Consider the following 16,601-nt stretch of genomic DNA (forward strand, 5'->3'; position numbering starts at 1 on the left):
ACGCATGGTTTTCAGTGGGACATTCCATGTTATTTGTTCCCCATTCACTGATAGGACTTTATTCACCTATATTGAAAGACTTATAAGTTTTTTCACTGTTATGTTTATTTTTTGTGGATATTTGTTTTTTTCAGTTGTTTTCTTGATTGAACACTTTTGGCACAATCTATGCGCTACTTTTTATTTTCACATGGTCTGGAGAGGGGCCTGGTGACTCAGTTGGAGGACGCATCCTAAAGTAATCCATAGTACTGCCGGGTCGGCTTAAAGGTTCTAGTGCTGTGTTTGGTTTGCTGTTCATCGTAAACCATTACATCCTGTGGCAGAGGATCGTTTCGTTCCAATCAAGTCTGTGGCAGAGACTTTTTTTTCGTGCTGCGTACTGGCTGCTAGGTTAGTGAGAGAAACCTATCCAGGCGGGCAAAGATTCAACTCTACAGAGAAAGTATATTCATCTACAAGCTTCCAATTCCTAATACTACACTAAGAAAAGGTATTTGAACTTCCCTGCAACTTTCCTTCTACCTCTTTCCTGCTACTTCCTTCAATTTACGTTTATTAAAGCATTGGAAAAGATACTCAAGTGTCCGGTGCCTACATTGTCTGGTGTTAAACTCAACAGGACCCCAGACCCGGTTCTGGTGAAATAGAGGTAACGAAGGTGATGGTAACAGCCCGCTTTAAACCAGCAGCTCCACTGAGAGTTATTGCTACATGTGGGGGCTCCTCCGGGATTTGGTAGCCGTCAACCTCCCGCAGCCCTGAGAAGTATTTCACCGGAAGTTTGCGTTGGAATAAATTTCTGGACTTTGTCAATTTTTGGAGAGAAGAAGGGGTTAAAGTGCAGTACTTTATTTCTGACTGCGTAGGCTGTGGGTGAGAAGTAAAAGCCCGGGAGCTACGTGATCAGAAGAATAAGTGGGAGGAGCCTAACCTACTTGTTGCCGCGTGGGACGCGTGTGTGTGTTTGGCGCTAGAGGAGAAGAGAGGCCTCGTGATCGTGCTGAGAAGATCAGAGTGTGGCCATGTCTTCTTTTTCGTTGATACTGCCAACTATGGGACCTAATATGTTCCCTACGAGTACCGCTGCGAGTGCTATGCTGACCGGAACCTTGCTGACAGATATCGGCATTCGTCTGGAACCCCAGGGGAGGTTTGTTCTCTACACAATTGGAGATATTGAAGGGCTGGGCATGCTTTGCCACAAGTGTGAAGGACTGGCCATACATCTCCGTCCAATTGTTCGTTGTTTGCAGTGCGGAGAATATTTGTTCATAGTGGAGCAACCTACTATGTCGTACCGTGCTTATCGGGTGGACTGGGCTACAGGTATTGCCACAGTGGAAGCTGCTACCATTGCTGTTGGAGAACGACAGGCCGTGATTTCGCCCGTTGCCACCGAGAGTGTTCCTGAGGGAGATACCGCTGTCACAACTTCATCAGCGGACATCACTTTCATTTCCACGTCTACTACACCTATCCCCGTTGCACCTGTCCAGAGGAAGGTGGGATATGTAAAGGCTTCCCGCGGCCCTGGTCAAGGTCTACCCCAGAGACTACCTGAAACGGAGCCGGAGAAACACATGGATCCGGAGAAGTCCACGTCAGGAACGGGTGAGAGATCAGAGGGGAACATATCTGGAACTCTGTGTAAATATTTGCCAGCAGAAGAGTTGAGAGATTCTGAGATAGATTCCATGTCAGATCTCTCCGGTGATGATGATTTGTTTGAAACAATGTCACAGGAACTATTATGGGCTCAGGGCGAAGATGTTGCTTCTGCCTTGACTTTCTCAGAGTGGACAGCCATGGATTCTGGGAAGACATCACTTTGTGTGGAGCCGCACAGTACTACCAAGGAGACATTGTTTAAAGTTGCTAATTTGCTTCCGACACCCGTCGGGTCTATGGTAAGCAAATCACTGAACTCTTGTGTGCCTCCTGGTTTGGGGAAAAATAGATCTTTGCCTAAACTTGCACGTTTGCAGAGAGTGCTTAACAAACGTGTTGCCACAGAATATGGTCTGGAGTTTCCCTATGTTACTCAGGACATTATGCAGGAAATTGAGGCCAACCGGGAACTGTGGTACAGTGAAGCTGTTTGGGACTATTTGTCTGTGCCTAAGCCTTTCCAGAAAACTGGATGTTCTGTTGCCATGGACGAACGCTTCAGTGGATGTTTCCTACAATGGAACTATGGTCGGCACATCTATGCTGACAAAGTGGTCATTTGCAGACCCGGAAAAGATGATATTGTATACTTTATCACCACAATGGATAAACTGGGAAAGAAACTGACATTGCCAGATCCTCGGTTTTATTGGTGATTATGAACAAAGAACTTTGGGGTGTATAGTTAGACAGTGTCAGTGTTTAGAGATCTTCGTGGTCAAGAGATAATGTTCATCTCAGCGTTTCTAAATCCAAAGACTCTTTGCTAGCTGGATTTTCTTTATTGAAAGGATGTGATTTGTCTAAAAATAGGGATGGACTTCTCAAGTTGCTTCAGTTCGTTTCATTAAAAGGAAAAAATATATGGGAAGAGAGTGTCATTTTTCTTTTGGAATGAGACTTTGCTCCTAAACTGTTTATTGAGGGTACTGTACATATTTAGTGTGTGTCTAACTTTGTTTTTTTTTCAGGAACAATTGGATCTCCTATCAAGCTGTTAGGCTTTTCAGCTAGATAGATAGTGGGGTTGTGACAATCATAATGTGATTTTGTTTGCGGATGTGAACATATTGTTGTATAAATGTTGGAATTGTAATACCTCTATACTGTCTTTCCTTCTTCTTTGCCCTTATCCAAGTTTTAAGTTCAAATACCTACTCTCAGGCTTGGGAGTTATTTTGACAGACGTTGAGGACAACGTCTATTGTAGTGGGGGGAGTATGTAGCGCTGGTAGATTTTCAATCTACTGCTGATAGGTAAATTTAGTGGGTTATCTGTTTATACATAGTCAGATTTGCTTCTGTTCCAGCTTGGCTGAGTTGCATGTAGTTTCACACTGTGCCTGTGGGTTTTGTTGTCACCACGGGTCGGTGTTGGAAAGGCAACACGTTAAAGCGTATGAGTGCTCCTCTGTCCCAGAGATAACTCGGTGGAGGTGGTCCTCCGAGTTGCATTCTGGGAGAGGGTATTTATGGGACAGACGCCATGTTTTAGGGTTTTTTTTCGTTCCACCTGCTGGCCCTCCTGGTCGACAGGTATGTGCTAAGAGTACTAACTCGTGGTCCTCCGATCCGGTGGCCCACGCCGCTGCAGCGTGTGGGTTGGCCCAGAAGCCTGTCTGGGGCCTACCACAGCGGCAGAGGAATGGTCCTGGGCTGTCTGTCCTACGGGAAGAAGCTGGACAACTGAGAAGATCCCAGGGGAGGACCCGTCATTGAAGGATCATGCAGAGTGCTGGTCTAGAGAGGGGCCTGGTGACTCAGTTGGAGGATGCATCCTAAAGTAATCCTACCACATAGTACTGCTGGGTCGGCTTAAAGGTTCTAGTGCTGTGTTTGCTGTTCATTACATCCTGGCAGGTTTTCGTTCCAATCAAGTCTGTGGCAGAGACTTTTGTTCGTGCTGCGTACTGGCTGCTAGCCAAGTGAGAGAAACCTATCCAGGCGGGCAAAGATTCAACTCTACAGAGAGAGTATATTCATCTACAAGCTTTCAATTCCTAATACTACACTAAGAAAAGGTATTTGAACTTCCCTGCAACTTTCCTTCTACCTCTTTCCTGCTACTTCCTTCAATTTACGTTTATTAAAGCATTGGAAAAGATACTCAAGTGTCCGGTGTACATTGTCTGGTGTTAAACTCAATGGGACCCTAGACCTGGTTCTGGTGAAATAGAGGTAACGAAGGTGATGGTAACAGCCCGCTTTAAACCAGCAGCTCCACCGAGTGTTATTGCTGCATACGCATGAATCAAAAGCTTCTACATAAGTTGTACCTGTTTATCTGCAGCCCTCTCTCCACTACGGCCATTCAAAGTCCAGGATTTATAAAGCTTATCCGAGCTGTTAGAAAACAGAGCTAAAATTACACACTGCAGAGCTCAGTGAGGCGAGCTCTGAGAGCTAATTGGAGGAAAGGGACACACCCCTCTTCACACAGCACACAGGAACAGATCTCAACCCCTTACCACGTGATCAGCTGTCAGCCAATGACAGCTGATCACGTGATGTAAACAGAGCCAGTAATCGGCCAGTAACCGATCACCAGCTTCTGTCAGAGGGACATCGGTCCCTAACACAGAGAGCCACTGCCGCCCCATCTGTGCCCACCAGTGCCATCTACTAGTGCAAATCAGTGCTATCAGTGCCACTTACCAATGCCCACCAATGCCACCTACCAATGCCGACCAATGCCACCTATCAATGGCGATCAGTGCTGCCAATCAGTGCCCATCAGTGCCTCATCATCAGTGCTGCCTATCAGTGTCACCTACCAGTGCCCATCAGTGCTACCTATCAGTGCCACCTATAAGTGCGCTTCAGTGATGCCCATCAGTGCTGCCCATCAGTGCCACCTATTAGTGTCACCTATAAATGCCACCTATCAGTGCCCACCACTACCACCTCATCTGTGCCCATCAGTGCCACCTATCAGTGCCGATCAGCGCTGCCAATCAGTGCCCATCATTGCCTCATCATCAGTGCTGCCTATCAGTGTCACCTACCAGTGCCTATCAGTGCCATCTATCAGTGCCACCTATCAGTGCTACCTATCAGTGCCACCTATTAGTGCCCTTTATTGCCACCTATCAGTGCCCATCAGTGCCACCTATCAGTGCCACCTATCTGTGCCCATCAGTGCAGCCTCATCAGCGCACATCAATGAAGGAGAAAAATTACCTGTTTGCAAAATTGTATAACTATGAAAACTGTTTTTTTTTTTTGTTTTTTTTTAACATTTGGGGGGGGGGTTTTGTTTGCTTAGCAAAAAATAAAAACCCCAGTAGTGAATAAATACCACTAAAAGAAAGCTCTATTTGTGTGAAAAAAAATGATAAAAATTCAATTTGGGTACAGTACAGCATGACCGCGCAATTGTCATTCAAAGAGTGACAGCGCTGAAAGCTGAAAATTGGCCTGGGCAGGAAGGGGGATTAGGTGCCCAGTAGACAAGTGATTAAGTGTCTTTTCTGCGCGAAAGCTCCTCTCAAAAACACAAGTTTGGTGGGTGGGGGGTTTCTGCCTGTAAGAGCATAAGCCTGTAACCTCCTGAAAAAGCCATAGTGTGCATGGACACATTGGCTAACATGGAGGGAAGTTTCCAGGGAGAAAAAAATTAGAGCTCAAAAAAGCTCAAAAGCCTGTAGGAGCCGCTTTTTTGAGCTTCTTTGGGCTTCTTTGAGATGCAAGTGTGCATGAGCCCTTACTGTTATCAGGAAGCCAGTCCTGAGGTATGCTTTGCAGCTGAAGCTGGAGTGATTGTAGACAGGATGTGGCTGAAGCAGGGTACTGAGGTCAGCGGCACGGAAAAAGGATGAAAAAAGGTGAAAAAAAAATGATGCACAGCACTGTATCAAATTAAATGTCATGCTTTTAAGGCTTAGATCTGTGTTAAGGCATACTCGTACTATGGAGGCTCTCAAAATGTATAAAGTCAGGAATTCAGATAATACTGGGATGCCGTGACGTGGCCTCTGCATCTTGCTCATGTATTTGCAAATGTGTGCAAACTAAACCCCTGTTTTTAATGTGAACTGTTAGACAGGATAATTCTGTTTGTTGCAGGCTGGCTAGTAAGTTGAGCTGGGAATTTCTCTTTGTTGTTATTTAAAATGAAGCTAAACTGACCTTACCTTCCTTGCCATTGTGGCCTCTTCTGCTGGCTGACTTCATTGGCTGGTGCATAATGACATCACTCCTGCGCATGCTGGCGTAGGATTGCACTCACTCCGGCAAACAGGCACTGTGCTGGAATGTAAACTGAGCTGCACTTGTACATTCCAAAGAAGACTGGGGACTTCTGCACCATTTTCTTGCACTTATGCAGAGCTCAGTGAATGCACTTTCTGAAGACATCATCAAAGTTGCCTAAGTAACATCTTTTTTTTTTCTTTTAGGTAGAAATGTTGTTTATGGATTATTACTTTCTCACCATACCAGCAAACATCATTGCTGAGCTCTTCCATCAAAACGAGAGTGTTTTAGGACAAATTCCTGCTATCAGATATAATGTTACCTATTTATTTTACTATGGAAATATTTGCATTGCGCAACCTGGAACTCCAAAGACAACATCAGCCAGTCTAACTACTACAGAAACACCAACTAGTACAACTGCCCCTACAACAACACCTGTCATAACCACAACAATTCCCACAACAACACAGGTGACTACAGTACCACCAACTACCACAACAGTCACCACCACAGCTACAACAACACCTGTTACCACCACAACAATCCCCTCAACAACACAGACTACTACAGTAACACAGACTAGTACAACTGTCCCTACAACAACACCTGTCATAACCACAAGTCCCACAACAACACAGGTAACTACAGTACCATCAACTACCACAACAGTCCCCGCCACAGCTTCAACAACACCTGTTACCACCACAACAATCCCATCAACAATGCAGACTACTACAGTAACACCAACTACTACTACTGCCCCCACAACAATTCCCACAACAACAGAGGTGACTACAGTACCACCAACTACCACAACAGTCCCCACCACAGCTACAACAACACCTGTTACCACCACAACCATCCCCTCAACAACACAGACTACTACAGTAACACCAACTAGTACAACTGCCCCTACAACACCTGTCATAACCACAACAATTCCCACAACAACAGAGGTGACTACAGTACCACCAACTACCACAACAGTCACCACCACAGCTACAACACCTGTTACCACCACAACAATCCCCTCAACAACACAGACTACTACAGAAACACCAACTAGTACAACTGCCCCTACAACAACACCCGTCATAACCACAACAATTCCCACAACAACAGAGGTGACTACAGTACCACCAACTACCACAACAGTCCCCCCTACAACTACAACAACACCTGTTACCACCACAACAATCCCCTCAACAACACAGACTACTACAGAAACACCAACTAGTACAACTGCCCCTACAACAACACCTGTCATAACCACAACAATTCCCACAACAACACAGGTGACTACAGTACCACCAACTACCACAACAGTCCCCCCCACAACTACAACAACACCTGTTACCACCACAACAATCCCCTCAACAACACAGACTACTACAGAAACACCAACTAGTACAACTGCCCCTACAACAACTCCCGCCACAACCACAACAATTCCCACAACAACAGAGGTGACTACAGTACCACCAACTACCACAACAGTCCCCCCTACAACTACAACAACACCTGTTACCACCACAACAATCCTCTCAACAACACAGACTACTACAGAAACACCAATTAGTACAACTGCCCCTACAACAACACCTGTCATAATCACAACAATTCCCACAACAACAGAGGTGACTACAGTACCACCAACTACCACAACAGTCACCACCACAGCTACAACAACACCTGTTACCACCACAACAATCCCCTCAACAACACAAACTACTACAGAAACACCAACTAGTACAACTGCCCCTACAACAACACCTGTCATAACCACAACAATTCCCACAACAACAGAGGTGACTACAGTACCACCAACTACCACAACAGTCACCACCACAGCTACAACAACACCTGTTACCACCACAACAATCCCCTCAACAACACAGACTACTACAGAAACACCAACTAGTACAACTGCCCCTACAACAACACCTGTCATAACCACAACAATTCCCACAACAACAGAGGTGACTACAGTACCACCAACTACCACAACAGTCCCCACCACAACTACAACAACACCTGTTACCACCACAACAATCCCCTCAACAACACAGACTACTACAGAAACACCAACTAGTACAACTGCCCCTACAACAACACCCGTCATAACCACAACAATTCCCACAACAACAGAGGTGACTACAGTACCACCAGCTACCACAACAGTCACCACCACAGTTACAACAACACCTGTTACCACCACAACAATCCCCTCAACAACAGAGACTACTACAGAAACACCAACTAGTACAACTGCCCCTACAACAACACCCGTCATAACCACAACAATTCCCACAACAACAGAGGTGACTACAGTACCACCAACTACCACAACAGACACCACCACAGTTACAACAACACCTGTTACCACCACAAAAATCCCCTCAACAACACAGACTACTACAGAAACACCAACTAGTACAACTGTCCCTACAACAACACCTGTCATAACCACAACAATTCCCACAACAACAGAGGTGACTACAGTACCACCAACTACCACAACAGTCCCCACCACAACTACAACAACACCTGTTACCACCACAACAATCCCCTCAACAACACAGACTACTACAGAAACACCAACTAGTACAACTGCCCCTACAACAACACCCGTCATAACCACAACAATTCCCACAACAACAGAGGTGACTACAGTACCACCAACTACCACAACAGTCACCACCACAGCTACAACAACACCTGTTACCACCACAACAATCCCCTCAACAACAGAGACTACTACAGAAACACCAACTAGTACAACTGCCCCTACAACAACACCCATCATAACCACAACAATTCCCACAACAACAGAGGTGACTACAGTACCACCAACTACCACAACAGACACCACCACAGCTACAACAACACCTGTTACCACCACAACAATCCCCTCAACAACACAGACTACTACAGAAACACCAACTAGTACAACTGCCCCTACAACAACACCCGTCATAACCACAACAATTCCCACAACAACAGAGGTGACTACAGTACCACCAACTACCACAACAGACACCACCACAGCTACAACAACACCTGTTACCACCACAACAATCCCCTCAACAACAGAGACTACTACAGAAACACCAACTAGTACAACTGCCCCTACAACAACACCCGTCATAACCACAACAATTCCCACAACAACAGAGGTGACTACAGTACCACCAACTACCACAACAGACACCACCACAGCTACAACAACACCTGTTACCACCACAACAATCCCCTCAACAACACAGACTACTACAGAAACACCAACTAGTACAACTGCCCCTACAACAACACCCGTCATAACCACAACAATTCCCACAACAACAGAGGTGACTACAGTACCACCAGCTACCACAACAGTCACCACCACAGTTACAACAACACCTGTTACCACCACAACAATCCCCTCAACAACAGAGATTACTACAGAAACACCAACTAGTACAACTGCCCCTACAACAACACCCGTCATAACCACAACAATTCCCACAACAACAGAGGTGACTACAGTACCACCAACTACCACAACAGACACCACCACAGTTACAACAACACCTGTTACCACCACAAAAATCCCCTCAACAACACAGACTACTACAGAAACACCAACTAGTACAACTGTCCCTACAACAACACCTGTCATAACCACAACAATTCCCACAACAACAGAGGTGACTACAGTACCACCAACTACCACAACAGTCCCCACCACAACTACAACAACACCTGTTACCACCACAACAATCCCCTCAACAACACAGACTACTACAGAAACACCAACTAGTACAACTGCCCCTACAACAACACCCGTCATAACCACAACAATTCCCACAACAACAGAGGTGACTACAGTACCACCAACTACCACAACAGTCACCACCACAGCTACAACAACACCTGTTACCACCACAACAATCCCCTCAACAACAGAGACTACTACAGAAACACCAACTAGTACAACTGCCCCTACAACAACACCCATCATAACCACAACAATTCCCACAACAACAGAGGTGACTACAGTACCACCAACTACCACAACAGACACCACCACAGCTACAACAACACCTGTTACCACCACAACAATCCCCTCAACAACACAGACTACTACAGAAACACCAACTAGTACAACTGCCCCTACAACAACACCCGTCATAACCACAACAATTCCCACAACAACAGAGGTGACTACAGTACCACCAACTACCACAACAGACACCACCACAGCTACAACACCTGTTACCACCACAACAATCCCCTCAACAACACAGACTACTACAGAAACACCAACTAGTACAACTGCCCCTACAACAACACCCGTCATAACCACAACAATTCCCACAACAACAGAGGTGACTACAGTACCACCAACTACCACAACAGACACCACCACAGCTACAACAACACCTGTTACCACCACAACAATCCCCTCAACAACACAGACTACTACAGAAACACCAACCAGTACAACTGCCCCTACAACAACACCCGTCATAACCATAACAATTCCCACAACAACAGAGGTGACTACAGTACCACCAACTACCACAACAGTCACCACCACAGCTACAACAACACCTGTTACCACCACAACAATCCCCTCAACAACAGAGACTACTACAGAAACACCAACTAGTACAACTGCCCCTACAACAACACCCGTCATAACCACAAAAATTCCCACAACAACAGAGGTGACTACAGTACCACCAACTACCACAACAGACACCACCACAGCTACAACAACACCTGTTACCACCACAACAATCCCCTCAACAACAGAGACTACTACAGAAACACCAACTAGTACAACTGCCCCTACAACAACACCCGTCATAACCACAACAATTCCCACAACAACAGAGGCGACTACAGTACCACCAACTACCACAACAGTCACCACCACAGCTACAACAACACCTGTTACCACCACAATAATCCCCTCAACAACACAGTTGACTACTTTAACACTAACTACTACAGCAGCTCCTCCCACAACATCCCCTGCAACAGTTTCACCTCCAACTCCTGAAGTTACAATAGCAATTCCAATTGTCAGTATTTCTGAGCCTGATTATCCTTATTATCCTGATTATCCTAATTATATTTATCCTTACTAACCTCATAACTTCTAGCCCTGAATTCTAAAACTGAAAAAAAAAAGACTTTCCTTCTTAGCAGTATATATTTCGCAGTAGCCGGGTGTTTGCAACACTCACTACACCTACAAAGGTACCTGATGAATTCAGTAACCCCTTGTTCTGGAAAGAGATTGTTAGCAATATAATCACATTTTTTAAGCAGAGTGAGGAAGGATTAGAATGTTTTCCTTATTGCTGCATGTGTCCCAATGGGGAGTGTCTGACATGCATGGTCACCAGGACAGGAAATAAGGAGCAATCTCCCTATTGGAGTTACAGATATCAACACAAATATGACAGAGGTCCTAAACCTTCCCCACTCTTAAAACTTAAAAAACAAATTGCACATTGCATGCAAACTATATTAAAAGTTTGGTGAATACGCAATGGTAGTTATTATTTTATTGTTTACACTTTTTTATGTCCTTTTCACATTTTGTATATAATTAATGTTCTGTATTTTATATTTGTATTTTATATGCAGATGTGTAGGTCTGCCCTCTGTTGACTATCTGTATTATAGACATTGCATTCACTACTTTTGTTGAACAACTAAAATAAAATTACCAAGCCACAAAGAAAGTGTATTGTTTTTAATCAGACTGAGCAGACTTTTACTGAGCGAAAATCCCTATGTAACCCTATTTGTTTACTTTCCGATTTTATGTGATAGACCAACACAAAGTGGCACATAATTGTGAAGTGGAAGGAAAATTATAAATGGTTTTCACATTTTTTTACAAATAAATATCTGCAAAGTGTGGCGTGCATTTGTATTCAGCCCCCTTTTCTTTGATACCCCTAAGGCCCCTTTCACACTGGGGCGGGGGGGGCGTCGGCGGTACAACAGCGCTATTTTTAGCGCTGCTGTACCGTCGTTCTTGCAGCGGTATTCGGCCACTAGGGGTGCGGTTTTAACCCCTGCTGGCGGCCGAAAAAGGGTTAAAATCCTTCGTACAGCGCGGCTATAGCCGCGGTATTGCCGCGGTATAGCCACGCTGTCCCATTGATTTCAATGGGCAGGAGCGGTGAAGGAGCGGTGAATACACCGCTCCTTCACCGCTCCAAAAAAGCGGTTTGCAGGACTTTTTTCACTGCTCTGCCTGCGCACCGCTTCAGTGTGAAAGCCCTTGGGCTTTCACACTGAACAAACAGCGGAGGCTGTTTAGGGGCGGTTTGCAGGCGGTATTTTTAGCGCAATACCGCCTGCAAACCGCCCCAGTGTGAAAGGGGTCTAACTAAAATCTAGTGGAGCCAAGTGCCTTCAGAAGTTACCTAATTAGTAAATAGTGTCCACCTGTGTGTAATTTAAACTCAGTATAAATACAGCTGTTCTGTGAAGCCCTCAGAGATTTGTTAGAGAACCTTAGTGAACAAAGAGCATCATGAAGGCCAAGGAACACACAGGTCAGGAATAAAGTCAGGGAGAAGTTTAAAGGGTTGCTAAAGGTTTTTTTTTTTTTAAATCGCAAACATATCATACTTACCTCCTGTGTGCAGTTGGTTAAGCACAGAGTGGCCCCGATCCTTCTCTTCTGGGGTCCCTCAGCGGCGCTGGTAGCTCCTCCTCTTCTGGAGTGCTCCTTGGAGAAGCGCTCTCCTTAGGGACACCCGTGTAGGCGCGCTCCCGAGTGCTGCTTCTGGGTAAATTGACACAGAAAGCAGGAGCCGCCCCCCCGGCGCCCACGTCATTATATTTGATTGACAGCAGTGGGAGCCAATGGCTGCCGCTGCAAAGGTTATAAGAAAATATCCCAAGCGGTGAACATCTCACAGAGCACTGTTCAATCCATCATCCAAAAATGGCAATAGTATGGCACAACTGCAAACCTACCAAGACATGGCCGTCCACCTAAACTGACAGGCCGGGCAAGGAGAGCATTAATCAGAGAAGCAGCCAAGAGGCCCATGGTAACTCTGGAGGAGCTGCAGAGATCCACAGCTCAGGTGGGAGAATCTGTCCACAGGACAACTATAATAGGGCGTACACACGGTCGGACTTTGTTCGGACATTCCGACAACAAAATCCTAGGATTTTTTCCGACGGATGTTGGCTCAAACTTGTTTTGCCTACACACGGTCGCACAAAGTTGTCGGAATTTCCGATCGACAACCACGCTGTCACGTACACCACGTACGACGAGACTAGAAAAGGCCGGTTCAGAACCAAGCGCGGCACCCTTTGGGATCCTTTTGCTAATCTCGTGTTAGTAAAAGTTTGGTGAGAGACGATTCGCGCTTTTTCAGACTCGTGGCTTTCAGATCTTTTTCTGCCGTTCAGTTTGTGCTTGTGGGTTTGTATCTGCTCTTCAGTGCGTGCAGTCAGTTCGTATCGGAGTTTTCTGTGTGATCTTGCCTGCTCGTTGCTGTTTTTCAGGTCGCTCTTCACAGGCCTTGCTGTTCTTCAGTGCGTTCTTTTACTTCGTTCTGAGCAGCCGACCGTTTTCTAGCCATGTTTCGTATGCGTACTCCTCGTAGAGTTCGTGCTGTGCGGGGGCTTGGTGTTGGGGTCCTGACCTTGACACAAGTCCAGTCCATGAACAGGGTGGGGAGGAGTTCATGGACCAAGAATTGGTTGCTTCAGCGTGACCAGTTCTCTCATATGCCTTTGCTCCGTGAGATCCGTGAGAATAATCCTGATGATTTCAGGAACTTTCTCAGGATGACGGACCCCGTATTTCACCGTTTGTTGGCTTCGCTGACCCCCTATATTAGCAGGCAGGATACCTGCATGAGGCAAGCCATCACTCCGGAGCAGAGGTTGGTCGCTACCTTGCGGTATTTGGCCACAGGGAGAAGCCTGCAGGACCTCAAGTTCTTGACAGGCATCACCCCCCAGGCTCTTCTCTGTGGACATTTACTGCTTGTGTTTGTTTTAGCTGACCCTGATAGAAATGTGTGGAGTCCAGAAAATGTCGTGATTGTGTAACCTTATACAAAGCACCGTTGGCTGTTATTTACTAAATGCAAAGACACTTTTCACTACAAGTGCACTTGCAACTGCACTGAAACTGCACTTGTAGTGCAAAGTGGATTTGCCCTTAGGAAATTACCCCCATTTTCTCAGAAAACAACAATTACATCACCCCAAAAGTGTTGTAGCGTTGAGACAATAATCCACACATTCTTGATGAACAATCTTTTTAATACCTGCACAATCACATGTGCATTTACCAAAGGTTTTTCTGACAAACCAACATGTTTGTTGTATAACAATTTTTGTGGTGTCATTATCCAAAATCAAAATGTCCATTTTATAGAAAACAGGCCTGTGTAAAACCCACAAGAAAGACACAAATCTTGATCTTACAAAGTTCACATTTGGTAGAACTGGAAGGCAATATCAGACATGAGTATTTAGGAACTGTGTTTGATATAGCGTTCAGATGGGGTGAAATCACCCCAGGAAAAGCTAAATTTGGAAGATGCACACAAATTTCACAATGTCAACATGTGCTATCTGCCATCACGGGGGATGAAGGGACGTGTTTTGGGGGAGAAAGCCCTTCCTCACCGCTACTTTATTATTGAGGAAGGGGTTGCACCCCCAAAACGCGTCCATTGATCTCCCGTGATGGCAGATAGCACGTTGGCACACTGTGTGCATCCTCCAAATTTGGCTTTGGGAAAAATCACAAAAACATTTCGCACATTGTAGCAGACAAAAGAAGAAAGTGATTTGGAGGGGTTTTAAACTCGCCCCAAAACATCAATGATGTTTTTATATTTTGGCATAACATCATTGATGTTTTGCTTGATGTTTTCCAATTGTAAATTACACCCCATGATCTCCCCGATCAGGATCTGGGCACTTTCGGATGTGAAAGGATCTTCATCCACAACCTCACGATCACCTAAAAAGAGAGGAACCCCAAAATAAATTAGGTTTCAAAAAAATGCCGCCATCCATCTCTTATCTGAGCCTGTGGTCGCAGACACTCACCTGTTGTGGTGACTAGTTCCACCACGTCTTCATCCTCCTGCTCAGCTTGTGTTGGGTGGATTTCACCTTCTTCCAGAGTATATAGTATACACTGGAGCACCTGTGTGGCCCCCCCTAATAAAAATGGTGTTCTTGTGTCCCACACTAGAGCTCCAGTGTCCAGATGTGAAAACAGCTGCTGAGTGTCCTCTCCTTACACAGAATCTAGTTTGCATTTCATTCTAGTAACAAAGCCATCTACACAACCCAATTCTTTGAAGACAAGTATAGGGCGTCAAAATGGTGGCCAAATGCATATGGCCTAAACAATGGTATTTTATAGTCCGAAATAAAAATGTGTGATCCGAACGAATAATGTGCCCATGAACATGAAAGTTGCCATTTTAAACTGTACAACAGTTCCTAAAAGCACATGGAGCAGCACGAACGTAATAAACATAAAGAATAGGAACACAGCACAACTACTTACTTTTTTGCAGCACTCTCCGGATCTTTCTGTACTGCTCATGTTCTCGTAATTTCAGGTCCGACCACCGCTTCCTGAGCTGATCTTTCGATCGTCGTACCCCGAATTTCCGGTGCAGACTCCTGACCACTTTCCCCATGATCTTGGCCTTTCGGACGTTGGGGTTGGGGTAAGGCCCATACTTTCCATCATAGTCGGCCTTCTTCAGGATGTCCACCATCTCCAACATCTCCCCAAAGGACATATTTGAGTCCTTTAATCTCCTTCTGGATCGGGACGTTTCAGGCTCCGGCCTTTCCTCCTCCTCCTCCTCCTCGTTGCTACAATTAGCACGATCCTGCTGTCTATCCGCCATGTGCTCTTCCCCCACTGCGCCGAACGAAAAGGGGCGGGGAATAGACTAGAAAGAACGTCAGGGGCGGGCGGAGTTATACACATGCGCAGTGTGTATAAATCGTAACACGCGCGCGTCTTACGTACAATCTGTGAGTGGAGGAAGGAGCATCGGAGACGCCGATCGTGCTAACGAAGGTAGGATCTAAACTTGGGCCTATACTGCTTCGAAATGGAAGCCTATATTGTAACAAGATTAGGGGAGTTTGGCCTGACATTAGGGTTTGTCTTGTGTTGTGTCTTGCAGAGAAAATGGATGGGTTCAACGACCACAATTTCCTGCCCCTGTTCATAGACAAGTACAGGGAGCTGCCCTGTCTGTGGCAGGTGAGACACCCCCACTATAATCACAAACAAAAGAGGCAGGCAGCGCTGGAGAAACTGCTGGAGTTGGTGAAGCCGGTGGTCCCCACAGCAACCATCCCTTATTTAAAAGCTAAAATTGGTGGCCTGAGGAGCACTTATCTTAGGGAGCGCAAGAAGGTCACAGATTCCCAGAGATCCGGAGCTGCAGCAGATGACGTTTATGTCCCCAGGCTGTGGTACTACGAGAGACTGCGATTTTTGTCAGACCAGACTGAAGTCAGGGAATCCCTCTCCACTCTTCCTTCCACGCTTCCTTCCACCCCAGCTGAGGCTTCCGATGTCCAACCTGGGCCTTCCAGCCAGGAAGAAGTGGAGGAGCCCAGCTGGAGTCAGGTATAGCATTCTTCTATAGATTTCTGGGCAATAAATAAATGATGTTTACTAGATGTTATTATTGATCATTAAT

The 16,601-nt window shown here is 45.7% G+C and overlaps 1 protein-coding gene across 1 annotated transcript in view; it reads left to right on the top strand.

The window, feature by feature from the left end:
* The window catches only part of LOC141131994 (uncharacterized), a 52,377-nt gene extending 40,780 nt beyond the window's left edge, over positions 1-11,597 (top strand). Inside the window, exon 10 of the mRNA XM_073619909.1 lies at positions 6,069-11,597. Coding sequence (XP_073476010.1) covers positions 6,069-11,006 — 4,938 coding nt within the window. The 3' untranslated portion in view covers positions 11,007-11,597. The remainder of the gene's footprint in view (positions 1-6,068) is intronic.
* The last annotated feature ends 5,004 nt before the right edge of the window (positions 11,598-16,601 follow it).

The sequence above is a fragment of the Aquarana catesbeiana genome, linkage group LG01 (genome assembly GCF_042186555.1).
Source record: "Aquarana catesbeiana isolate 2022-GZ linkage group LG01, ASM4218655v1, whole genome shotgun sequence".
NCBI lineage: Eukaryota > Metazoa > Chordata > Amphibia > Anura > Ranidae > Aquarana > Aquarana catesbeiana.